General features: G+C 49.6%; 1 protein-coding gene and 1 long non-coding RNA gene across 10 annotated transcripts in view; one reads left to right on the top strand and one right to left on the bottom strand.

Annotated features, from left to right (window-relative positions):
• LOC310885147 overlaps positions 1 to 26,678 on the top strand; it is a 42,031-nt gene that overhangs the window by 14,027 nt on the left and 1,326 nt on the right. The window contains exon 3 of one of the 2 annotated variants that reach the window (XR_014574572.1): positions 1,808 to 3,756. The exons of the other annotated variant lie outside the window; for it this stretch is intronic. This is a non-coding gene — a long non-coding RNA (uncharacterized lncRNA). Of the gene's footprint in view, positions 1 to 1,807; positions 3,757 to 26,678 lie in introns of those variants that run through there. 2 annotated transcript variants of the gene reach the window in all.
• ARHGAP32 (Rho GTPase activating protein 32) overlaps positions 14,952 to 26,678 on the bottom strand; it is a 259,764-nt gene continuing 248,037 nt past the window's right edge. For all 8 annotated transcript variants that reach the window (XM_083808087.1, XM_083808088.1, XM_083808089.1 and 5 more), the window contains 6 exons: positions 25,345 to 25,546; positions 24,410 to 24,555; positions 23,150 to 23,224; positions 21,684 to 22,538; positions 20,106 to 21,028; positions 14,952 to 19,195 (listed from right to left, as the gene is read on the bottom strand). In XM_083808087.1, the coding sequence (XP_083664213.1) occupies positions 16,943 to 19,195; positions 20,106 to 21,028; positions 21,684 to 22,538; positions 23,150 to 23,224; positions 24,410 to 24,555; positions 25,345 to 25,546 (4,454 nt within the window). In that variant the 3' untranslated portion in view covers positions 14,952 to 16,942. The remainder of the gene's footprint in view (positions 19,196 to 20,105; positions 21,029 to 21,683; positions 22,539 to 23,149; positions 23,225 to 24,409; positions 24,556 to 25,344; positions 25,547 to 26,678) is intronic.

The raw sequence follows: 26,678 nt of genomic DNA, 5'->3' as shown, positions 1-26,678 counted from the left end.
AGGAAAGCTAGTTCTGACTCCTTCCTCCCGAAAGGCCACAGCCTGGAAAACATCTCGATTTCAGTGGGACCAAGCGTGTTATGGAAATGCCACGTCCCTGAGCCGGAGAGAGCAGTAGAAAACAAAACAAGAATGGCACAAAATTTAAAAACAAAAAGCTAATTTTAAAATGATCGAACTAATATATACTTGTAGATCTATATTTAGGTTTTCTTTACCCCCAAAAGTCTGTGGAAGTCCCTGCTGAAAGGCAGTTATGGAGCTTGGAGCACAGAAGGCACTCTGCACACATTAGGGTTTATGAATTTGCCACGCGATGGTTCTTCGGGGTCCTAGCTGCGAGAGGGCCTTGTTACTGGTGCTGTGTAAATGTGCCCTTGTGTTGTGAAAACTTCTAGTCTAGCCTGATAATAAATGCCAAAATTGTAGCACAGGCTTAGCCATGGACCTGCTTCCTGGCAGGTGACGCTGGGGAAGGTCACCTTTCTGCTGACGGCAATGCCTGTGCTTAAACAGTGGTTTTTTTGGGGTGGCTCTGAAAGGTATGAGCCCAGATTGGGGATAGGAGGTTTGGGAAAGCGGCATGCTCTAACGGAGCTCTTTGCTGCAAACTTGAGCTGGTGGAAAGAAGAATTTTGTCTGAATTTCGGTGTTAGTGCCATTCTTTTCGTCACTGTACCCATTTTGTGTTCTCCGCGGTGCTTGTTTCAGTGCCGTTTGTACCCATGCGGCGGGCTGATTGTGTCAGAGTCCTTCTTCTCTATTAGCGCCCATGGAGGAATCTTAATTATGGATTGTATATGTGATGAGGAAATAGCCCAACGTGCTGCAGGAAAGGAATCCACTTGTTTTCTGTGACAAGGGAGGAAGAAGGAGACGTGGCAGGCGTGCTGCGGGATGCAGTGCCAAGGATCTGCAAAGGGCCCTACAGCGGTGTCCGGCCCGTCTCAGTTCCAGAGGTTTTGTTTTCAGAGCTGCCAGCCTCCCGCAGTTATCCTCATCTCTCTCCCTCTCCATTTCAGAGACTCTTTAAAGAAGTATAGATATTTTATTTTATTGTACATAGGCTGTCTGCCGGATGGTCAGATAGCTGGTTTTCCTGTTGGCACCAGATAGCCTAAGCTGGTTACTCTTCAGCTCTCAGCAGTCCCCAAGTAGGAAAGTGGGGTGAAAATGTGATTCCCTTAATCGGCCTCGTCCCAGAAGCAAGCCACAGCTCATCTGCTCTGTGGATTAATGGTGGTGTAGAATTAGCTTGGAAGATGGGCAGCATTTGATCTTAGCTTAGCTGGACCATCCCAATCAGAAATTACAAATCACTTCTGAAAATTTTATTTCTCTATTCTTTCCTTTGTGTCAGATGAAAAAAAAAAGTTGTCCAGATAACTTTCATGTTGTCATCATTCAGGCTTTTCTTTTTGGCATTCAGTTTAGTCTTAGACTTCCCTCCGCCTCTATGAGTAGCGAGAAATAGATGTGAAGAGCACGATTTGTAGGAAACTGCTGTCGAGCTGCAGACCCTCTTGGCCCATGAGTTTAGCGAGCACATGAAGGCTTCCTCGATGGGTAGCGAAGGGATATCTCATTGATTGTGTCCAACAGGATGATCCTGCAGACAGCCCGGGGAGAGCATGGCTTGGAGGGAGAAATTAAACATTTAGCTTGTATCATTTATTATTTAAATTGGATTCTGTATCACTTGGTGGGAAAATACCTGCTGTGAAGAGCCCTGCTATTTCTGCTTGGTTTTCTCCCTTTTCCTCTTTCTCTCTTTCTCCCTTTCCTCTTTCTTTCTTCCCCCACTCAGCTGCTCTTCTTCTGCAGCAACACTCAGTCCTCTGCAACAAGCCTCCGTGTTGAGCTACAGAGAGAGTAGTGTTATTCCGGGTGGTGTCCACGTGTATTGAAAGGGGAATGGAAGCTGTGATCAAAGCTCGACTGTTCTTTGTCTGCAGACTTTGGGCACAAGTTTCTACAGCTGACCTGCTGATTTCCCATCGCAGTTGAACACAGATCTCAGCAAGCCCCAGCGATACACTGACAGCTGAATTTGGCCAAGCATACGCACCTCCTGTTGACATACATTGCAAGTTTAATCTGTGTCCTCCCATCCTATGCAGCTGGAAGATTTATTGCTGCTAGAGGAGCCTCAGAAGAAGTGTCCTTTTCATGCAGTTTTACCTTGAAGTTTCAGTAGTGGTTTGATAATTCACTGCACGTGCAATGCACAGTGCACTTATTTCTTCCTAACTCAGTTTCGGAAGGCTGTTCATGACTTGCAATGAGGCAGTGAGGCTCAGCAGAAAAAAGAAGAGCTACGGCAGTGCTCAGATGTGGCCAGAACAGTTGGGGCAAAGGAAAGTGAAAAGGCTGCAGAAAGGTAGAGTCAGCCATTGCCTTGCACAGTTTCTTTCCTGTTCCTTTTCACGAGGACGGTGAGCTGGTTTGCACCGCTTGTATCCTGGGAAATGCTCATAATGGATTTCCTTTTGCAGAAAACACCACAGACTTTGTCTCTGAAAGAACAGAGCAGAAAATGTAATTGAACCAGCAAATCATCAATAGCTTGGCCTACTGGGTAGAGCAGAAGACTTGAGAGGCAGGACTCGACTCCTGAGCTGTTTTCCAGCATGGTTGCTGACTGGGTGGTGGCCGGGGGCCAAATGACTCTGGTTTGATGTTTGCTTGCTTGCTCACCCAAGCCTTGGTGCTCAGTAATTTGACTTCTTGCCACTTATTTTAGGCCATACATGAAAGGTATGCACAGTGGCAGGCAGGTGGTTTCCAGGCACCTTGCAGATGTTCATTTGCAAAAGGGAAGAGAGTTACCTCGTCTGTTGATTATGGTTCAGAGAAAAAGCCTTAATGATTGTTTAAATGGAAAATGTTTTGTGTACACAGGAGACGATTCACAGCTGTCACGTGAAGCCTGTTGCTGAACAGCGAACAGGCTGCTGCATAGTCCTTGTCATTTCCAAGTGCTTGGCAGGTCTGTGCCATTATCTCTGTCTTACAGCTGGCAAAACTGGAGCGCAGGCAGGTAAAGGGATTGGCAGAAGTAACTCGGCAGCTGTTCTTACAATGCTTTTTCTTTCTTTCTTTCCTTTCTTTTTTTTAATAAAACTTCTGTCACTTCAATAGAAAATGCCAGAAGAAACAAGCCTGCCTACTACAAAAAAGGGCAACATTTCAATTTGGAGTGGAACATTTGGCAGTTTGGATGGAGGCTCTTCTGTCCCATATCTCTGATTTCTTGCTTTCAGTTTTCCCTTTCCCTGTTCTTTAGAAGAAAACAGGACTTTTATGCTGTCAGTTTTCTACAGAAAAGCCTAAGTTGGGAAATGTTCTACAGGATTTTAATGGATAGAGAATAAAAGAACCTCTTCAAAATTAATTGCTTTGACATTTCTCTTCCTCAAGTGCTGATGCAATTGTGGAGTATCAAAGCCTATGTTCAGGATGCTTTAGTGCACACGCCCTAGGAGCGTACCAAAGCAGACCCTCAAAGTAAGAAAGGCTGGGCATGCACCCATCGCAGGTCATTACAGCTCTCCATCCTACTCTTCTGCCTGCTAAAGCGAACAAGAATTAAGTCTGCTTTGTATTTCTGAGTAGCGATTAGAGGCTCAGCTTCTCAAAATTGATTAGCTGCTGAAGATCCTGCCTTAGTTGTTGATGCCTGGGCTAAGTTAACATTCAGCCCCCTGAAACAGGCTTTGCTGAGTGCTGAGGAACTTGTGAAGGGTCTGTAGATTTGACCCGTTTCACATAAGCATGCAAAAATGAAATATGAGACTACTCTGAAGCCAGGAATATAAAGTCACTCATGGCATATCCATGGAGACACCAATATCTTGTGGAGTCCTGTTGTCACGGCTGGCTTGCCGTTTGACCCCTGGCAAATTCAGCAGGCTTGGCCCTCTCTTTTTCCCTTCCGTGAAGTGGGGATGATGCCAGCTTCCCAAGAAGGCCTGGTTAATTACAAATTGAAGTGTTTTGAAATCCATCTTTGCCAATGCTTTAGTGAATGGCGTGTTTGACAGGCACACTTCATGTCCTTTTCAGGAGTGGGACATTCACATGTGAAGGAACTATGTGTGGTTATTAAGTCTTGCTCCAGTCTGCCTCAGTCTAGTGGGAGTCTGAGAAGAATTAGAGTTGCATTAGATGATGCAGGGTTTGATATTGGTTCTTCCAGACTGGCACTTAATGAAGCTTGGAAAGTTGAGAAAGGTGCTCTAATCAGGCAAGCTCACTATTCTCACTGGAAATTGTAATTAAAGGGGGAAATTCGTCAGGAACATCCAAATGGGAGCCAAATCTTTTTTGGTAAAAGGCAGAAAACCTTTGGACTCTCAGCTGTCCAAGAGCTGCTTCCAAAACTCTGCCTGTTCACTTGAAACTCGCCCTCAAAGAGACTGCTTATTGTGTTATCGATTAATAACAATAATTGATAAATTATAAATGATAATTGCTTAGCTTTGGCAGGCATTTGTCTGACTCCCAGCTAGGGTAGGCTTTGGGAGGAAGGCTAACTGAAAGCATTGTTAGCAGCAGGGTGACGGTGGGAAGAGCGGGTGCTGCGGATGCCGAGGACCCCCTGCCGCTCACCGTCTTGGTGTAGGCTCAGTAGTGCTGCAGAGCTGCCTTACCAGGGAGCAGCCTCAAGAAAAATTGCAAGGTGAGGTGCCCCGCCGTCGTATGATGTATGCTACCAGAACAGATCAAGCAGATGTTGAGTACAAGAGTGCTAATCTAATACACATTAAGGAAACTGGGGACTATCGGTTTATTCAGCTCAGGATGGCAAGCAATAAATCGTTCCTCGATGGAGCCGATGAGTTTCTTCCGAAACCTCCAACATCTATACCACGATATGCAGCTCTGTGGCTCCCGTAGTCTGAACATGATGTAGGAGGGGAAGCGGGCTGATCGGGAGCATTCAGCTCCCGATGGTGATGGCACACATGCTGTTGAGGCTGCCTTACCCCAGGTTGCTGTCCTCTGATCCCTGCTCACGGCTCTGGCACAGTGGGCATGACGTGGTGACGGGACCTGACTGCTCCTGTGTACCAGACCTAAGGTGGTGCTGCTCCCATCAGTGTGCGGTCTGAAAGGGAGAAGGAGGCCTGTGGGATGTGTAGGAGGCAGTGCTGGACCCCCTTGTTTATCAGTGATGAATGTTGTGAGCGTGGTTTGCTGTTTGTAGGTAATCAGCCTGTGGTAAGGCACGTCCTGATGGGGAGAGTCACGATACCCTCCTGTGGCTCCCAGGGGTGAGCATGGATTATCTCCAGAGGGCTCTGCCTGCCCCGGGGATCCCGCAGGGCTCCTGAGGCCAGTGCAGCCGCGGAGACTCAGCCGAGTTCTCGGCTCTGTGCAAGGCAACCATTGAGCTCACCCAGAGGTGTGTGCTGGGCTTAAAGCACTGCGCTGGCTCTCTTGGCACTAACACCTCACCTGCACTTTGCCTTTCTCTAGCTGTGTGTGTAAATGTGTGCAGCTCGGGTCTGCCCTTTGTGAAATGGGCAGGCCTTCATCCTAAGCTCTGGATCTGAGCGTAGCTGTGATACACCCAGGAAACCACAAGATCTGCAGGGAAAAACCAGAATGTGATCCTAATTCCTTGTTTTTTTTTTTTTTCTCTTCCCTTTCACGATGGCTTTAAATCAGCATCTGACCGAGCTTCTTTCCCGGTGGTGTTCTTTGTGGGCAGATGCAAATCAACAGAGCTTCCTTCCAGTTTGGCCAGTTCAGGGTTTAAGCTTCCCTCTGTCTGGTCTGAAGTTCCAAACAGGCATGTCTGCTGCCTTCTTTTCCTTACCACTACTCCATTATTCATCCTGCAGGAGATGAGATGAAAGAAAGCCGGAACAAGGCCACTTAGGCTGCTCTATTTGAGGGTGGGAGCTGAGCCATGCTCTGTGGAAAAATGCTAATGTGTGTGCAGGAGCAGAGAGCAGAGGTTGCATCTATAATAAAAACCCACAAAAAGCACAGTCCTGAGGTTACAAAATGATGTCCTAAAAAGCTAGGAATTGCCAGAAAAGAGGTTTCTGGTGAATCTCAATTTGCACCGTTGTGTGTAGGCACTATGATGGTCTGTAACGACGCAGACCTGTTACCCCGCTCCAAAGCTCCCACCCTGTGTGCAGGAGGGATGGTGCTCGCTTGCTCAGCCCCTGCTCAGTAATTTGTCTTCCATGGCGTCCTGTCTGCCCCTGTGTTACTTACTCAAATCCTGCTGTGGAAAACAGACTGGTGAATTTAAAGCCTTCTTTATGTGATTGTATGGCAACAATTGCTCTTGTATCAATATGCTTCACAAGCAATAAATAACCCCTTTGGCTCTTAAGAAGGCACAGTTCCTGTTTGGGAATGTGGTGTGCCTGTGCCTCAAAACCTGAGGTGAAAATCAGTTACCTTGTGTATGACAAGGATCTGAGATGACCAAGCACCCGGCCAGAGCCCTTCAGGGGCTCAGGACGTGGCTCCTGCAGCCTCGGGTCACCATTCAGAGCCCTTGGCCGTTCTGCAGACTGCTGAATCTCCTGTCTGGTGTCCAGAAAACGCATCTGAGCAAACGCCTGCTCGGTGCATTGCTGGGCTGAGGGGTGCCCAGTTCTTGTGGAAGCTGGCTCGGAGCTGGGGGCAGCCCCAAAGGGGACGCCTGCCTCCCCTGCGGGCGGCAGAGCTCAGAGCTCAGTGGGGATCCCGGCCACCGTGCCCATCCTGCAGCTTAAACCAGTCCCAGAGGTGGAAGGGAAAGGCTGGGGGGTCTGGGGGGTTGTTAAAGGGTTTGGGTTTTGCCTTTGATGTTGTGTTGCTGATTGAGGAAAAGCATTTTCCATTTTAAAAAGCGCTCCTTCTTGAACAGTGTTTTCTTTTCCAAAATAGTCTTTTGTGTAGGGGAAATATGAGAAAGTTTAGACCAGCTTCTTTCTCTTGCTGTATTACAGACACCAGTGACTGCTCTGTAGCACGTTAATGTACCTCCTGTACCCAGCTGCACACCTCAGCACGTGTGCATTACGTGCTGTTGTCAACAAACCTCCCCTTTTTCTGTCTGGGGACACATGGATGCCCGACACGCTGCCGTGTTCATGTCTGTGGGGGGGCATTCACATCTTTTCTTGTGCACCCATCCCTCACCCGCGTCCCACCCTCTGCAGAAGACAAGACGGATCCTGCTCCAGTTCCCCTCCTTTCGGGGCTAGGTGAAGGCACAAAGGCATGCAGAGGTTGGAGTGGGTTCAGAGGAAAGAAACCAAAGGTGCAAACCAAAGAAAAAAGTCCTTTAAGTGAGGTGACTGGTAAGATCCCCATCAGGAAAGAAAATAAAGGAGGCCTGAAGAAAACTCAAGGATCTTGATGAAATAAATGAAACCTTTGAAAAGCAAGCATGTGTTAGAAGGGAGAGGGGCAAGGCAGATGTCTTCCCATCCTCGTGAGCAAGCCTGGGTCTGTGGATGCATTTCTGCTGGCTGCCTGCCTGCCTGTCTGAGAACCTGGCCCTGTCTGGCGCCTTTTTTTTAATTCTTTTTTTTTTTTTTTCCCCAAATCTTGTGTTTGAATTTACAACTCAAAATGCAGCAGAGGGAGGTTCTCCTGGAATATTGCTGCTGATGAGATTGTTCGCCCACAAGGGTGAGTGCTGATTTGGAGGAGGGAGAGACTTGATTTTTACTTGCGTGCCTTTTGTGAACGTGTTGTATTGCCCTGGTTATTGCTCTTAGTTCCTCTGAATTTCTGTGTGCTGGCTGGCTTTTAGATATGTTTGATGCTTGTGGGTCAGGAAGAGTTTCTCCCTAGATAGATCCTCAGTTCAGTGCCCAGTGGAGCTCACTGGGACTTTCTGCGTAGTCTGGGAATGGAGGGGACATGGCTGCTGTGTGGTGCTGAGGTGCAGAGCATAGACAGAAGCCACCAAACCCGTCACAGCCACCTCCTCGGTTCGATGACACAGCTCACCCACGCTTCCTACCTGGGACCATGCCGGGTGACTTGTTCTCTTCGAGGCTTCCCAGGTCTCCGGTCTTCAAATGTTCACACAGGTTGAATAATGCATCAAGTTCCAGCACTTGCTGGAGTCAAATGTTCTTCTCTAGCCCCTTAGATCTTTAAAAAATGAATACCTTTTTGCTTGAAAACGTTCCCCTTGCCCTCTGTGCAACCTGTTTCCCTTTCTAAGCTGTCACACTTTGCATCTTTCTAAATACACCATTGCCACTAGGGTTAACAGCCCTTTTGTACAAGGATCTCATTCTTTCCCGTTGCCTTTGATAGTTAGGGTGACCTTTTTGATAGAAGGGTGACTTTTCTTTGTCCAGAAAGGCAGCAAGCCTCAGCGATTACATTCTGTCAAGCTGTAACGGGATGCTGTGCATCTGGGGAGATTCGCCTTTCCCTTCCCATCGCCCCCCATTAATCAGACTGGATTTTTTTTTTTTTCTGCGGTGCTGGGGAGGCAGTGGGTGGTGTAACAGGGAAGAGATTGGGTCACTATGAGCAGAGCAATTGCACACACAGGGCTGAGACTGCTCAGGAACCTCTCCCCTCCTTCCCGAGTGCAGGCGGCCTCTCCTCGCTCTGCGGCCTGCAGAAGGGCACTGGGGTGCTGGGCCGTGTGTGTGTCTGAGACAAGCACCGGGGTGTTATGTGGTAAAGCAGGAGCTGCTGGCATGATTCTGCTGCTCGATGGCACAGACTGGGAAGAACTCTGGTCCCTTTGTAGCAAAACAACCTCCTCAGACCGGGAGCCACAGCCGCTGTATTGCTGGCGGAGGCCTTGAGCCAGCAGGGAGGGAAATCCACAGCAAGATGTAAGGACAAGACAGATCAGACACCAGCTCTGCCACGAGGCTGGAGGAGGCCTGTGCTGGCAGAGAGGGGTTTCCAGCCAGGTGATAAGGCAGATACTGTAAGCGAAGCCAAATCTCGGCTGCCAGTTAGGATCAAGAAGTGCAGACGGGATGTCTGAAGTGAAGGGTGTCTGCCTGGGGGCCGAGGGCTGGCTTTTGTCCCCTGGGACAAGGAGGGATCAGTGGCTCTGGTCTTTCAGGGTCAAGATGCTTGTGACAGAGTTGAGGCAATTTTAACTGAACCGTGCACTGCAGCAAGTCTCCCCCTGCTTGCCACAGGATGGCCTGCTCCCTACTTACTGGATGCTGTTTGCAGGTCGCCCGGCAAACAACCCTTTCGTGCTCTGCAGCTTGGTGGTTTGAGGATGGGGTGGGACGGACGAGAGGCCAAAGCTGCCTCTCTGCAGTGCTGCTGCGTGCCGGAGCCTGCAGTGCCCCAGGTTTGTGCGGGGGCTCGGTGACGAGGTTCCCTCAGGACACCCCAGCCCTGCAGCATTAAGCCAGGACAGGTTTCATTTCTGGGTCCTGTTCCTCCCTGGTTGTTGGGATCTGGGGGCTGCCCGCACAGCAGATATCTATCAGCAGTGTGCATCGCTGTGTCGTGTCCGTGTACAGCGCAAAAAGCCTGAGGGGTCCCCTGCTGCAGCTGGGCTGAGCGCTATTACCCGTGGCTGGGTGGGCAGACAGGGCTGGGGGGTAGCAGGGGAGGCTGAAACGTTTGGGGTGGTTGCGAGGCTTCAAGAGCCAAAGTCACAGCTTGGAAGGAGAGCCCTGCTGTAGGCTGAAGAACTTTTGTTTTAAAAGTGGTGTCAGCTGTGTCCCTGGACTGACCGGAGGGCTTTGTCCCACTGTGTGTGTGTGCACCTAACTGCCCAGAGAGGATAAATACATATATGTGTGTGTGTACATATATATAATATATATGTATGTATTTTTGGGGGGGAGAAGGGGAGTGGTTGTGGAGGAGTAGGCTGGAGATCACTGGGGCAGGGAGCGTGCCGGGGGATTTGTGTGTCCCTCCCTCGTCAAGCCCTGCTGGCGAGGGACAGGAGCAGCCTCCCCGGTCGGAGGCTTCGTGCCTCCTGAGCTCACGTTTTGGGGCTCTCCTCCTGCTCCGTGTGGACCCGGCGGACGGATGTTGCCTGCAGCAGGTGCTCAGCCCTCATTAACGTGGGGATGAGAGGCCGAGGCCTGGCTCATGCCCGCTCCTGTGCTGGGAAGTGAGGCTCAACAAGTGGCACCCTGCGTGCCGCCGTCTGCACATGCGGCTTCAGAGCCTCTTGCAGCCGCACGAGCGTTGCTCTGACAGATGTTGGACTTGGTGCTTGTGGCCGGGGGGGGGGGGTCTTCTGGGTGCATAATCTGATCATTAATTGTAGCAGGGCGTCCTTGCCAGCTGGAGGATGAGGGAGGGACTGAGCAGCACTGCATCTTCCCTGCCTCTCCAGCCTCAGCTGTTGCTGCTGGATGACTCTTTGAGCATTGAATTCCTCTTTTACCAGCGCATCTGATGATAAGCAAATGCACTGCAGTGTTCCTCTGGGGACGGAGTCCTTGAACAGCTGACGGCTCCTCTGAAAAGCAGCAGTGAACTGCCTAGGTCTGCAGTTTGCCTTCCAGCTTGGCAAGCGGGCTCCGAGCACTGCTCCTGAGCAGCGACAGCTCGGCCCTCCCGGCCGGGCGCTGGGGATGCAGCGTGCGTGCTGCTGGGGAGCTGGGTGGTCACAGCATCTTTGGGGGGGAAACAAACCAAAAAAACCCAGCCCTAGGTACCAGGAGTTGGGGACCCGGACAGAAACTACTAGAACGAAACGCAATCCTTTCAAATGGTCTAAAAAGTTGGCTTTTAGCGGTAAATGTGATTTAACAGTGCCGCCTGGTGGAAGCACCTGGGGGAAACCAGCCCTCTTCCCCCATCTGCTCTGCTCTGGAGGGCTGCTGCTCGGGAGCGGCTGCGGAGAAGCCCCGGGTGTCGCCAGCTTTTGTTCTGTTTTTCTTACGGTGGTGCGAGGAGGAAGGCGGCTGTGCAGCTGGGAAATGCTCCCAGCAGTGCCTGTATGCACTGAGTCCTCCCTGGGTGTGAGCTGAAAGGCCCAGCTCGTGCCTTCCTAGCTCGCTGTGCTGGTGGGAGGATTGCTCCAGGCCCTGTCCTTGCTGGCTGGGCAAGCACAGCCAGAACAAGGAGGGAGGCCACGCTCCTGGGGCACTGGGGTCAGAGCTCTGCTGTGCCCTTACTCACCAAACTGAGATCTTCGGGCACGGATTTGGTCCTGGCCCGATCTTTTTCATCATCACTGCACTGATGCAGCAGACCCGTTGTGCTGCCACAACCACCTGAGCTGAAGTGAGAATTTGTGCAGTGGCCTTCAGAAGCCTCGAGCTTTTTGTTTGCTAACTCCCCCTGCCCTTTGCTGGTCTCAAGGACAACGTCAGAGTCGGGGGCATTAACAGCTGGCCCTTCACCACGCACCTATTGGGGTGGTGGAGAGCGTGTGAAAGCCAGGCTGCGTCCCCTCCGAGGCTGGACGTGGCAGCAGTGGCTCTGAGGGTGCCCAGCAGAGGAAAAACTCGCTGCCTGCTGCTTTCAGCACGGCTGTGCAGTAGAGGTATTGCTCGTACCGAAGCGCAGCATGGTACTGCTTTGTGTGGCCACCTTTCCGAGGCCCCCTAGCCCAGATGTTAAAAACCAGAGGTGGTGGCTTGCTCAGCTTGCCGGTGGGACCTCTCCTGCAAGGACAGGGGTGGTCAGCTGAAGGACGGGGCTGAGCGTGAGCTACACGTGCACCTGGATTGTGAAGCGAGGCTTCGTGCGTGGATGAGGCTACGAGAAGGGGCTGAGCAGACAGCTCGCAGGAGCCCCAATACCCCTGTGTGCTCCCACAGAACAATTCTGGGCTTGCTGCCCCCGGAGAGGACGGTTAGGTTGGGTTTTATTGCCGGCAGCACTTCTAAATTACATAGCATTTACTGGCTGAAAATACTCCTGAAAGTCCTTCCCTCAGTGTTAAAAGCACAGCTCCCTTTAATCATCTTTTGCTGTTAATTAACTGTGCACAAACTGTGTGGCACCTCGCATCCCCCCGCGGGCTCTGAAGGCCACGGTGGCCGGTGCCATCTGTTAGTGGCAGCTTCACCAGCCCTGCGCCTGCTGGGCGAGGGCTGAGCTATTTCTGCCTGCCCTGGCAGGTGGGGTGAGAAGAAAGGGAGACAAAAAAAGCCCAGGGTGGTTTATTTTTTGTTAGGAGCAGTCGTGGCCAGAGGTGGAGCTGGGCAGATAAGCAGTGGTAGGGTCCTACGGTGAGCAATTCTGTGATAGCTTTGCAAATGAATACAAAGTCACCGTGTCCTTTGTCTTCAGAGGGCCTTGCCCTGTCCCTCCAACTGCTTTTCTATTATTATTAATTAACAATATAGTATAAAAATAATAATGAGGCAGAGGCACAAATACACAAACACAAAGGAATAGTTTTTTAACCTGGCTTGATTAATGCTGTCAAGTTGTACATCTGAGTGTGAGCTCAGTGGGACTGTTGCTTTTGTTTAATACCACAAGACACTTCAGTCTGGATTGTTGCATTACAGTACAAATAAAAAACAGAAACAAAACCACATCTGCATCATACAAGGTGAGAAGAATATGAGAATTCTAAATATTTACAGAGGAGGGCAGTGGGGAAACCACAAAAAATATTTACATAAAAATACATGAGCTCGTCGGCATATACATTTTACACCAGTTCACAAAAAAAAGACACTATATAAATTAAAGTGAAGGGATCTCCAAAGGTAACCCAAGACTTTCTGGGACGTTTCTCTCATGCGGCTCAGGGAAAGAAAAACCAAGTCTTCTACAGCAGGAAAATGAACTGCAAAAACAACCCTTTTCTCCCACCCCCCCACCCTCCCAACAAACTGGACGAGGCAAGACTGCACACAAAGGTATTCTGGCGTACGTTTGTTTAAACCAGACCATGCCTTTCAACACTGGGTTTCCGTAGCACGAGGTTCTGGGAAAAGAGGTGCATGCCTAAGCCGCCTTTAACAAAAGAAAGTAAAACTACTTCTCATCCAGATTTCCTAACACGTAACACATCACTTCGGTCAATGCCCTGTCGACGTACTGAGGAACGGCAAAGTACACGTGAGGTTCTGTCCCTTCTGGGGTTAAAGAGGAACAGCGTGTTTTCAGGTTGGTTTTGGTTTTGTGTAGCAACTTAACTACCACTGTGCAATCCTTGCTGACCCCTTTCAAACGATGAGCATAAAATGAGGATCTCTGGAAAGACACAGGCACAACGTTGTGGGTCTTTTGTCACATCTGCATATAGATTTCACCTGATAAGTTTTGTTAAAAATTAGAAATTAATGCTTTACTTAAGACTTTATAGGGGCTAGGTCCTCATTACTCACCTAATGTCTGCACTCCCCCTTCGCCAAGAAAGGTCTCCTGTGGGTCACGCATTCTGCTCCAAGGTGGAGGTGGAAAACCAGAGCTGGAGTACGTTATTGGACCCTAACTCTTGCATGCACTAGGAAGAAACTCAGCTGAAAACTTAGGAAGTGGCAAGTTAAGATGTAGCTAGCTTGTGGCAAGTGTAAGGGAATTATTTAAAAGCATAGCTGCTTGTCATCTTGCTGGAGATAAGGCTAGGCAATGAATTAATCTGAGCAGAACTGGCCTTGCGATTAGAATTATTTATTTGCCTTGCCATCCCCTTGGTCTCTCCCCTTTCTCTGCTAGGATGCTAAGAACTGAGCTACGAACTTACCTCCAGATCATCCACCTGCTTTAGACGTGTGGTGTAACCTCCCTTCCTTGCGCTGATGCACAGTGCCCTTTTGTATAGCTCGGCTGTGATTTTTGGAAAGATGTAGCTGGATGTTTTGACTTATCATCAATCAATTAATGAGGATGAAAAAAAACCCTCCTTCTAAGGACCATCAGATTAACCACAGCGCAAGAGCAGAGCTGCATAGTTCACTGTATGGCTTCGTGGGGGGTGGAGGCGGGCTGACTGCTGCATCACTGCAGACGGTTGAGCTGTGTTGGGTGGTGACACCAGTGAAAGGTGCTCAGCTGTAGGACTGTCTGGGGAAAGCCGGTACCTGAACCTTGCCTTGTACCTGCGGCCCAACACTGGCACAGAGGGGTTAGTCTGGTTCTCGGAGAGCTTGCAGCCCTGGAAATACGCACCGATGTGGCTGTGCGCAGGGCGGGGAGGACGCTGGGTTAAGTTTTCTGCCGTGCGCCTTTTGAAAATGCTTTTTGCTCTTGAGGGCAGGCTGTTTGGAGCACCCCTCTAGGAGTACAGACGTGTACTTCCAGGAGCTCTTTCTGAAAGGTGCTGAAAGCTTTTGTTCCCACGGGGGCGAGAGGGTGCTCAGCACCTGGCACTTCGCACGATGCTGTGCGTGGAAGAGCCCAGGCTGGGGCAGGTTTCTGGGGAGCAGAAAGTGTCCGGGGATGGCACTTGGTATCTAAAGGGAGATGGTGGCTTTGAGCAGGAACATCCAGAGAGGCATTTACAACAGTGGGGGCCGCGTTCAGCCCCCTGGTAGCGGAAGGATAGTCCTGATTAACGTAAGGCCAAAACGGAGGTTAGGAGAGTTGCTGGGGGGCAGGAGCGGGGAGTTAAGGCTTCCATGGAGAGAGAGGTTTGACCTACAGCTCTCGTTACCTGAATCCCAAATAGCCTGAACCAAACGCGTTGTCCCTGCTTCAACTGGAGCCCTCGGCAGGTACCTGGCAGCTGGGGGGGGGCGGGGGGGGGGGCTCTGTGCTGCAGCGGCTGAGGACTGGTACCAGTCCTGGGGAAGCACGCGCCTCGCTGGGGAGCGCACGTCCTGAACCCGGCCTCCCTTGGCTCGCTCGTGGCGAGGAAGCGGGATGGGTCAGCCTCTGCCGGGGAGCTAGCACCGGTGGCCTGGCTCACTTAAGGGCCCCTTTCTGTGCATCTTTTTTTTTTCCCATAAAAGAAAACATTACAAAAAGCATTCCCCCACCAAGAAACAAACCCCTCTACCTGGTAATTACTCACGAGGAGGTTACGGTAACCTGAATCACAGTGCGTTTTTTTTCTTTTTTTCTGACTGCCAGATTTATTTCTGTAACATGTAACAACTCTTCTAAACAAAACACTTAAAACAACAACATTGCACAATAAAATAGGACCATAAGGTACTGTTACTGAAACAGCCCTAGACAAGGCTACAAGAGTAAAAGAAGCAAACAGCTAAAGACTGGTTAGCTACTAGAACCACATTTTCTTTAAGATTTAAAAACCCTAAAATAGCCATGAAACTTTTGTTCAAAAAAACCCAACAAAAACAACAACCAACCATCTGATAAATCTAATAAAAGTTCCCTTTAACTTTCACAGCTGTGTGCTAACTGCAGGACCTCCAGATTTTTAATAAAACATCAGAGATTTGAAATGGGTAGAGAAGTTCTTCAACCACATGGAACAGGAATGGCCTTGGTATTTCTCAGTGAGCATTTAAAAAAAGTCCTAAACCTCAAGTATTTCGTGCAAGCCCTGCCTAATATGAAATGGATGTGCTTTGTAAGGTGGGGTTGTAGTTAGGCTTGGGAAGTCTGGGACTTCTGCTGCACACTGGTGTGCAGCCAGTCTGCACTGGCTGCACACCAGTGGGTGCCTGGCTTCTTTCACAATACGGAAAGCTTTTAAATACCTAGGACAACGTTATTAGTGTATTATAGAGTGCACTGGCCTTCTGTCCCTACTGCTAACTGAATACTGGTGTGCTCTACGCTTGCAACACGGGAGGCAAAACTATTTCACAGCGCACAGACAGCACGTAACTACTCTGCGTGTGCCACGACTTCACAGGGATTCCCTTGCCAACGCAGAACTGAAAGGTTACAAAAAGCTGCGTCCTGCAGGGCCTTCAGTTTGGGGTCACTGGGAGCACTCCCTGATCTAAGAGCTGCAGGGTCTGGCCCTGGGCAAATAGCTGGGCATGCAGGCAACTCAGCACTTACACAGTCATTCCCAGCTAGAAACTTGTGCTCCAATTTACAAGCTGGACGTAACGCTATTAGAAGTAGTTTTTATTATGTGTTTTTTTTTGTTTTTTTGTTTTTTTTTGTAACGAGAGGATGCTGTCTGGCCAGCCTCAACGTGGTATTAAATCTGGACTGTAGATAGCCTAGCAGTATAGGAGGAATCGGCGTGAAATGGGTGTGCTGCTCCCAAGTGTGCGTGCATGGTTTTTTTTTTTCTTTTTTTTGTATTGTTTTTTTCTTTTGCTATGAGAAATGTAGACCTGTGCCCTACTTGGCTTCTATAGCTGGCCTCCGCTTACACTAGAGAAACTTTAATTTGACTTCTTGTAGCCAGAAGCAACTCGTTAAGCAAGCAATTTAAGAAGTGTGCTGTATCGTGAACTTGCTTCAGAGCCTCTTCCACAGGCTGAAGTCAAAACGGGCTCCCACCCACTTCCAAGCAGTCGAAGCAGTGAAGATCCACTATGCCTAAGCACTAATTTTCAAGGGAGAGGCAGGACCTTGGCATTTATCAAGAAGAAAATACTTCGGAAGCCTCCCCCCACCCCCTCGTGCTGCATAACCTCGGCGGGGGTAGAAGAGTGGCTCTGAGGAGTGTCACGGAGACCCTTTCTTGGAAGCTAAGAGTGGGAAGGGCGACACACGGGGCTCACAAGAACAGCAGCATGCACAGTCCATCATGCACAGGACTACGGAGGCATGGTGAGGAGGCGGTGGTAACTGCCAACATCAAATCCAGGGAAGGAAAAACTTCTTTCCCCTTCCCCCTGCCCCCAGCAGCATCTCTTTCAGCTCTGCCCGTCCTCTCTGGCAACATCTGGGCGCCAACAGCCTGCCTTACCATTCCAGTTATCTCAAACTACATGAAAAAGCTATATCTCTACTACATAAAAACAGTGAGTGGTGGGCTGGGGGGGGGGAGGGAGGGCTGAAGGGGGTTTGCTTTGCTCATCGGGGCAGGATTTTTTTTTTTTTTCCATCACTGAAAAAATAAAACAGTCCACTGTCCAGCAGGGGCTGCTTAGACTCTATCCCTCCTTCCCCCCACACCAGCTCACTCAACGTGGACCTCTGTTTCGGGCCTCTGCAAACACAGCTCCGTTGGGAGGAAGGCCCCCTGGCCAAGGGCCGTGGCGTAAGTCCTACTGTGCACGTGGGTAAAAGTGGGGGGCACGAACCCCCCTCCTCCAACGTAGCCCCCTCTTTGGTGCTGAGGCATGGTATGGTAATCCTCCAAATTATCGTACTGGGACACCACAGTCATAGTGCTTTGGCGTTTCCCGAGGGTTTGGTACGGGTAGAGGAGGGCAGAGTCCCTCTCCACGGATTCGGGGTGCTGCATCCTGAGGCTGTGGCTCCGTTCAGGCTTGGGCGGCGGTGCCATGGGTGAGGCCACGTGCTCCTCTTCCTTATAGCAGTCTCTGGAGTGTTTCTCCATGGACGTGGTCGGTTTGGCTCGAGACCTTTCCAAATCTGGCCTGTCCTCCGCTAACCTCACCTCCTTGTGGTTCAGTCTCAGGGTATCCTGGTTCGCTGGGATGTACTTCCCGCCCGAGTGCTGGTAACCGACGGGCTCGGAGGGCTCGGAGCCGCCTTTAGGCCTGTAGTCAGGATAAGCGGGCCCGTTTTTGGATTCAGAAGGCTGCCTATGGCTTCCCTCCTGCTGCAAGTGTGTCCTGTGTTCGTTTGTGCTGCTGCCAGGCTCGTGCAGCTTCCTGCTCCGGATGCTGCTCTGCTTCTGTGGAAGGGACGGCTTCTCTGTCGGGCCGTTCCCGTAGGCCCCGTGGTAGTGGGCTCTGTCCAGCTCCGGCTCGGGGTGCTGCATGTAGTAGCGTTCATCCCCCTCGGGCGTAGCTGCTTTGGCGGGGTACCTCCCCTCCTTCCCTTCTGCCACAGTGAGGAGCCCAGTTTTCCCAGGATCGGATTTGCTGCGCAAGTGAATGACATCCAGTCCTCCCAGCTCGTCCTGCAGCAGCGGGGCCACGTTGTCATACTGGGACATCACCGGCCCTTTCACTTTTTGCCGTGTGCGGCTCTCCCGGCGAATTGACTGCATGCGGTACTTCTCCATGTCCTCGAGGTCCCACGACATGTACATGTGCTTGATGTCTGGGGCAGGAGGCACGTCTCTGCTGATAAAGCTGTGCTCTTTGCCAGCCAGGTGGCTGATGAGGCCGCCCCGCGGGTAGGCGGACAAGCCGGGGTAGCGGTACAGGCCTTTGCTTTGCAGCCGCGAGGCGTAGGAGGCAACGTCCCGGCTGGGCAGGGGGTGGAAGGGCCTGGCCCGCACGGTGCTGTAGGGGTCCAGGTCGTAGAAGCTCCCGTCAGCGGTAGTGTAATAAGAAGATCCAGAAGAGCTGGAATAAGGACTGTACCGGTAATGGACTCGCCCGTTCTCAAAGTAAGGCTGCAGCTGAGTTACGTGGTAGTCGGAGTGGGGCTGATATGGCTTGTACTGGTAGAGGGGCCGTGGGCAGTACACGGGCTCGTCGTCCGGAGGCACCTCGGTTCGCGAAATGGGAACGGAGCGGATAGCAGAGGCAGCCGGGGTGGGGACGTGCAGCGACTGAACCCTTCGGATGGTGGGGTAGGGTGGGGTGTCCTCAGCATAGCTGGTGTTACGCAGGCCCGTCGGGCTCACCGAGGACACGAACTCCGTCCGGCTGCGTGGCTTGGAGTGGACAGCTGAGGTGCTTTTTCCTTGGTTTGTGTAGGTGTTGTAGCGAGTGCCTGCAGAAGTGGGTGTCTCAGAGCGAGGAGGATAGGCTTGGTGCTGATCAGGTTTGCTGTGGTAGGAGATGTGAGGAGGAACGCTCTCGGGTCTGTACGTGTGGATGGAGGTCGGCTTGTGGTGCAGGTAGTTGTCTGGCCCAGAGGGCTCCGGGATGCTCTCCGGCTTGGGATGCGGCACGTAGACGGACTGCAGCGAAGCATGCTTGGGGGGCGGAGGTGGTGGCGGCGGCAGCAGGGCTTCCTCCACAGAGGAGGCCAGCATGGAGGAAGCCAGGAAGGCGTGATAGTTGGAGTTGTTGATAGCATCCGTGTTATTTGAGTGCATGGCAGCAGCGATTTTGCTCTCCAGTGTTCTCACAGGTGGGACAGGGGGTGTAAAGCTGTAGGAGGATTGAGTAGGGACGGACTCGGAACGCAGGTGCAGCGGGGGAGCCCTCGTACTCTCCCGAGGCTTTTCCAAATGGCTCTGGTGGCCTGTGGGCACAGAAGACGAGCAGCGTGTAGTAGAACTGCCTTCTGAGGCAAAAACAGGAGCAGGCTCAGGTGGCTTTTCTGGTGCGGTTGCACCCCAAACCTATAGGGAAGAGACCAGTAGAAGTTAGAGGCAAGCATCCTTCCCCCATTCCGTAGTTACGCTATCACAGATGCTTGTATGGATTAGTTCAGTGTCAGTTATTTTGTGCCTGACTTTCGTTTGCTGTGGAGAGCCAGCACTGCTCACTGTCAAAGGGAAAGATGTGTACGTTCCCTTTCACAGCAAGGGCAGCATGCTGTCTCTGGGGGATGCCAGGTGACTTCCAGGACCTGCCACAAATGGCAGCCGAGGAGCCTGTAAGTGCTCTTATTGCAAATGTCAAACTGCTGAAGGGGGAGGAAGTAGCTGTCTCTACTTTATAGCTTTTATACAGTGGCCAAAGCGTTTTGTTAGGTGGTCTGCTTGTAAATGTACTTGTTTTAATGGAAATACACTTGTGTGTAGCACTTAGCAGCTCAAGTAGAGTAATACAGCTGAAATCCCTTCCATATTACAGTGGCTAAGACAGCCAGCAGGCTGCAGGTGTGCGTGTTTCACAGGCAGCAGATAGCTTGGATTTCTGAACGCACACTTCCATGACTAACCCCCTCACCAGGAATCTGACCTGCTTTATTAAAGGCTGCCGGAAGAGGACATTGTCAGTTACTTGCTTCTGAGCACTTCTGAACCACCATTCCCTGGATCAGTCACCCCACCAAATGCTCTTTTTTTCCTTAAATTTATGAGAGTAGATATACTGGTATGCTCCCTTGCGTTCACTTAAGAAATGTTGTGCTGCATTCCTGTAAGGCTGTGCCTCTGTCGTACACACGCAATTCCCAGTGAGTAACCTGTGAGGAACCCCCTGCCTCTTGCCACTCAGATTTGGGCCAACTCTCCCTGAGCTCAGTCCCCTCCAAACACAGAGCAGCTGTGCACACACATGGCGCTTGCAGATACGTGCACGTACCTGGCTGGAACCACTGGCTGCTTTTGCAGAGGCCGCTGGCACTTGTCCCATTGCTGACTGGTGATCTTGCCTCTGTGGCAGAGCGGGCTGGCTGCCTGCGAGTGTGCGCTGCGCCGCTGTAGCAATGCTGTCTGCCTGAGTTGTGGCTGGGCCAGCGGCGTGTTGGCCTGCTGGCCCGTGGCTAGCCTCAGGTGCTGTTGTCTGGATGGTTGTTAGATACGGCACTGAAGCCAGGGTGCTTTTCTCCCCGGCTGCTACAACAGGAGGAGTCTGAAGTTTGTCATCGGCTGTGCAGGCGGCCGCGAGGTGCTTGTCCCCGGACATGCATGCACGGAGTTGGGGCTTATCTACTGGCAAGTCAGGGGTGGGGGGCTCCCAGTCAGGCGGTGCACCCGGGGTGTGGTGGTGTGCGTGCTCCCAGTCCCCAGCGTGGGACGGGAAGTGATCTTTGTCCCCCGATTTAGCAGGATGGAAGCTGGACTGCTCTTGCTCTGCATCTCTGCTAGCAGGCATGTCCCCAGGCATGCCACTGTGGAGAGGCGGGGGGTCCCGGGTTCCAGGTGCGCCTGACGGCTGGTTCTGCTCCCCGGCTGTGCTGCTACCTTGAAAATCCTGCTCTACTGGTGCGCCAGGCTGGAAGTGAAGTCGGTTCTCAGGCAGACTGGTATACAGGTGGAGCTTGTCTGGAGCACCAGCTGAGAGATGGAGCTTTTCTAGAGCTGTACCAGCTTCAGTCTCTCCATAATTTGTGCTTTCAGAATGAGTATCTCCTGGCCTTTTCTGAGACTGAGCAGATGCTTGCTGTGCGGACTCGGCTAACGCTAGGGCTAGCATGCGCGCTGCATTTTTCGGAGGAGGAGGAGGGATAAGAGACACAGAACTGACGGGAACAGGATCCTGGGGGGAGTCGAGGGCAACTGCTCCTAATGGGGGGAAAATTGAGAGAGAGAGTGATTTTATGTTACCCAATAAGGAGTGACCTAACCTTAATGACTACTATAAAAAAAATAGATGCTTTCCACACTTTCACAGTGGCAATTCCTTCTGGTGCGAAATACTGTATCTTCAGTCTTACATGCAAACGCTGCTCAATAGCACAGCAGTTCATCACAAAAAGGAAAAAAAACACAAGAGATTGTCTAAAGGCTCCTCTTGCATTTCTAGAGAGGTAGGAAGTAGGTAGCAGAGAATGAGACACCCTTACACAATTTTGATCATAAGGTTTTGGGCAAGAAGGTCCCTTCTTCAAGTGTTGGCAGATTTTTAATTTAAAAAAGAAAAGTCTTAGATGGTCTATCGGCTGAAATGATTTAGAAGTACATGCTATAGATTTTCATGTATGGCATGATGGGAAAAAAAAGGTGGTATACAAAGTATTATGAAAAAATATCCGAGATTTGTGTGATGTAGGGAGAAGACAGAGGTTAAGACCTTACTGATTTGCACAGCCCTGCAAGAACACTTGTGATCAGAACTGACGGGCAATCCCCTCTCCTAAAAGGCACGCAGAGAAGGACTTTTTTTGAGAGCAGGTCCCCTTTGGAACTTAAAGAAAGAATGGAGGAAAATGCACTGTACCTGGCTGTGTGTGTCCAGTGGGTACAGTCTTATTCTGACTGCTTGACATTGGTCTCTCCCCTTCTTCTGGCAACTCTGGTTTGCCAGCAGCCACTAGCTGGGCATGCTGAAGCTCTTGGTGGGCTCCTTCCCCTGCTCCTGTTTCATTGTTTTTCAGGGGCAAGGACATCTGGGTTGGGGACCTGTTTGTGATTTCAGTGAGGCCAATCCCTTTGCTCCAGCTGGAAGCAGAGGAGTTTCTGGTCGTGATGGGCACTCCTCCAGTTGGTTCTGACATGCGGCTGGGCAGTGCAAAGGAGACAGGTTCTGATGTAGTCAGTGGTGGAGATTTGATGGGCTTTCGCCCCGTCTTGGGTGAGAAGGCATGGGGCTTGCAGGCCTTCTCTTCAGTTGGGCTCAGATCCATAGTAAAGAAGGGACTCATCTTCTCTTGGAAAGGGGAGACTGGCTCAGAGCTTGTGGCGCTGCCTGGTGTCTGGGACTGGCTGCCTGATTCTACATCCTTCTTAAATAGGCTCGGCTTCTCCTTATTTATGCCGACTGACTCCATTAGGGAGGTACTGCTCTCCAGGCACTCAGACTCTGCCTGGGGTGGGCTGCACTGAAAAGACATCGGGTCAAAATCCAGGCTGGCAACTCCAATATCTGGCGGGCTCAGGTCAACGTCTTCAGAAGAGCGAGGAGAAATAAGGGCAGGAACATGGATGATCCCCTCATCCCCATCACTGTCGTGATGGGGAAGGTTGTCATAAGAATTGCAGCGATTCATGTTTCCTAAGAGCTCTCCATTGAAGGAAGCAGACAATGCATCACTACTGGATCTAGGTCTTCTGGGTCGAAACAGTTTAGATTCACCTAGGAATGAGTAGATACATAGGAGTTAGTGTAAAAAAATTTACTGTCCAGGAGGCAATGGCTTGGTGTTGTTTTTAAAGTTGTTTTAAAGCAATGTGCAAGATGCTCACGTGGCAAACTCTAAACAGAAAAATAATGTAGTTAGTGGAAATTGTTAATTAAATGTGTTCAAACTCTTTTAAAGCAGTTACCAGGTCCGATTTGGTCTGAAACTAAGCTGTTTGCAAAAGCAAAACTAGGTTAAGTGTGCTGTAGGCCTAAGTCTCCCTCAGAAAGCATTTTCCTTCCTGATGGTGTCTTTTCCACCTTAGAATAGAAAGGAGAGATGGCAAGGAACGAAAGGTAAGTGATGCCAGCTATGCAAAAGCAAGAGCTTTGCTTTTTTACCTTAGAAGGAAAACAAAGATTTGAAGAGCATTTCTCAGATGATACTACTCCCCAGCACAGAACGATAAGCTGCTCCATTAATTAGTAAGTCCAGCTTTTGCTGGAGGAGGGGAAAGGGGAGGGAAGGAAGAGGATCTGCCCTGTTGAATATCCACAGTCAGTAATATCATATTGCCTTCTTTTAATCCACACACATTGAAAATGAAGGTACAATTTTGTCTTACCATCAACAGCATGCAGAGAGGTAAGCGATTCTTCGCTTTTAGCTGAGCGAAGAGTCCCGCTGTCTCCTCGTCCACCTATGAAAACGCAACCAAGACAGGGAAAAGTTGAATTACAAAGGTGGCTTGCATTTGGTTACGTAGTGGTGGCAGGAAGAAGCTGAATGGGCTTCTAGCATCAGTACCACTGTCCTAAAAGTAACACTTGTGCTTTTATTTTTTTTTCTGTTTCCTTTTTATTCCGAAGTCCTTAAAGAAAACCTTTACCGTGGTTGAGTGTTAATATGTTTTACTGTCTAAGATAGAAGTAGTCCTGTTTTGTATGGGAGAGTGGCCTGGGTGACCTACAGAGGTCCCTTTCAGGCAATGATTGCATACTACTGGGCAAGAAGTGATTACAAAGACTGGGTTGATTTTTGACACTCATTTTACAGACTGGTGAAGAGTAACCTATGAAAATTAACCTACTGCAGGTGACAGGCTGGGAAACGGCTCCCTCCCATGCGTACCGTGCCACTACAGACTCTGTTTGGATGTACCTGTGATAATTGGTTGGTTTGGTCAGGACAGCAAATCCCTTAGAATGGGGAAGAAAGTAACATTTACACAGCTGGTTTTACAAGCACTAAACAAGTACAACTAAAATGCTCCAGGAAGACAGTCATATAATGTGTTTATTACCCTGAAGACTAAAGGTTATAATTTGAAAATGGCACCAGGGAAAAGATGGGACAAAAGTCCTCACCGGCCCATATTTAGGAATTTGTGGTGTGTTTCACTGCAAAAATGCATAGTTGCTATTTTTAAAGAGACAGAAAATTATATATATAAGGGTTGAGAAGTCAGAGACTACATAGAGGAGGCTACAAAAAGTTGTTGGATGCCTTCTTTCGCTTTCTGGGAGAATACGTTTGTGGAAAAGTGCCTTTAAGCCTAGTTTAAATGTGTCATCCGAGAACAGCAAATGGAGCCAGAAATATATTCTTATTTCACGATAAGAGTGTCAGAAGGAAATATTCTGAGACTTTTTATAGTGGTGCCCATTTAATGTTCTTAAAAAGCTACTCTGAGAAACGCATTTAAGGGGAGTGCTCTAGCATGTTGAATTCATGAGCTAATGCGAGATCCCTTTAGGAAAGACAGCATTCAACTCAAGATGTTATGCATGGCTTGAACACTAGAAGGAGATAAAAGCACACTGTAAACATGAATTCTGCGTTGCCGAAAAACCTTGTTTTTTGAAAAATGGATTTACACCCTTACCTGCCAGGGCTATGGCTTTCATTTCTGAGGGCTCACTGGGATTGCGCTGTAGTTTGCGTTTGGACACAGAGGACGATTTTCCCAAGTTGAAGAAGGAACGCCAACTGCCAACTGGCGACTTCTTCATTTTATTGGGTGGTCTTTTTCTGAAGTGAGAAAACGGAACAAATCGTGTATGTCGGGGTGATGGGGAACTGCATTTAGTTCTTGCTAACAGTTGTTTGTTATTAACAATACCTTGTTTCTGGTGAAAGAAAGCTTAGAAACGCAGTCTCTTTTAAATAGTTGAGGATGTTTTCACTCTTATAGCTCAGCCCTAAAGTTTTGCTGGGTAAATTCCACCAAACTATGCAAAGCAGATGCAATGCAGGTGAGCAAAGGCTCCATACTTGCACAACATGGCATCTAAGGAATGACTTTTATTTAGCTGGCTGGTATAACTGTTCTCTGAGGAACTGTGTAGGCACAAAAGGTATTAAAGAGCCTCTCTTATGTTGTAAAATCATGCTTGCCTCCTCCCACTGCCATGTTTAATTTCTAGTGCCATCAAGTCTGTCCAACAGCTCCACTTTGAGGACAACCAAAGCTTGTTTCAGGCATGTGGTCCTGAAATCTGGAAAACCCCAGTGTTTCTAGGTATTCACCCTGTTCACACTTCTGTGCGTGTGGCTAGTATGGGCATGGATATGCATCAACACGGCTCTGTATATTTAGTGATAGCCCTGTTGAAAAGGAAGAAATGGCACAGAAGTTGCCGGGCTAACCTAAGCCCATTGGACAACTGTACTTCAGTTGAATCCTCATGAAGTCCAAAGCGGGTGGAAAATCGGCTACAATACTTTATGCATGATTACTGTAAGTCAGTTTCGACAAGTTTTTGATGTAATCAAAATAAACCAGTTATGACACATGCTGGAAAGGAAACTCTTCTCTACCTTTCAGATGGAAAGTCTATGACTGTGTGGAATTTCCCCTGTAGAGCTGCAGGGCCTTCTCCTACTTCAATGTATCTGCTGTCTGCCACGATGGGAGAGTTGATCTGGGCTTGTGTCCGTGCCTGTGCCTCCTCCAGTGTGAGCAGCTTTGTGGAAGGAGAGGATACCAACAGAGACTTGGGCCGTGATAAAGAACTGTGCCCTGAAAGGGAAAACCAGGGACAAGAGGGAGAATCAGAAAACAGCAGTACAGACATCATAGCTCTGGGAGAACTGTTGCATTTTTCTAAGATTTTGTTGTTCTGGCCTCTGAAAGATGTGGTCAAAATAACCATTTTGTCAGAGGTATGTTTATGAGAAAGGAAATACTCTTAATTGAGAGCAGCTTACTGTATTTAAACAAAAAAACAAAACGGGGATGGACACGGAAGCAAGCAGGTTAGAAACCTTCTGTGTTGACATACTTTTTAAGTGAGCTTCATCTGCATGCTAAACTCCATAATGATAGTGACAGCTTTCTTCTATAAAGTTTTAGTCATTCCCAGATTCCAGCAACAGGAAATGCCATGTGTGACTTCAGTTGCTACAGACTTATGTGCAGGTGGACATAGTGAATTGAATCGAGCTGTGTGTTTTGCTCTCGGTCTTTTTACAGCTTGTGTTTGTTTTTGGAGATAAAAATTTAAACTTTTGTAAAAGTAGTTGATGTTGCTTCCTGCTGCTAGGATCTGTTAAGCCAGTTTGTGATGTGGTGGAGTGCTACAGAGGAGCACAGGGAGTCTGCTGTAAGAGCTGTCTTTCATTTGCCATTGTTTATTGTGCCATTATTTATACGGTTATCCTCACATGAGTAAGAGGTGTGGGAGGGAAGTATATCATCCCTTCACATCCTGGTTGGACCCATTCCTACTACTATTCCTTTAGCTTCACAGCTCCTTGGTAGTGTGCACTTTACCCAGTTTGTTAGCTGTAAATGCTACCCTGGGTGAAGTTTGGGCCAAACAGGTACATAGAGCTCCAGCTGCCTTCAAACTGGACTTCCCTGGAATGTCTTAAAGCAGGCTTGGGAATACCACTCTAACCTCGTGTAGGCTGGTACAGATAAGATGCTGTGCTCAAAGAGGGGCTCCTGGAAACACTGAAGAGAATGCTGCCTTGCCATGGCACAGTATTCCTGAGCGTAGCTGGTATGCTGTGAAACAGCCTGACCCTTTCCCCCCCTAGTTTTGTGGCAAAGTACACAATGTGAATGCCCAAGTCATTAAACAATTAGCCGAATTTATATGCTCTGTTCTAAGCCTGGATAATCATTTGGCTTGGATTCTTAGCATGTT

The sequence above is a fragment of the Anser anser genome (genome assembly GCF_964211835.1).
Source record: "Anser anser genome assembly, chromosome: 22".
Classification (NCBI taxonomy): Eukaryota; Metazoa; Chordata; class Aves; order Anseriformes; family Anatidae; genus Anser; species Anser anser.
This window is presented reverse-complemented; position numbering and strand designations above follow the sequence as displayed.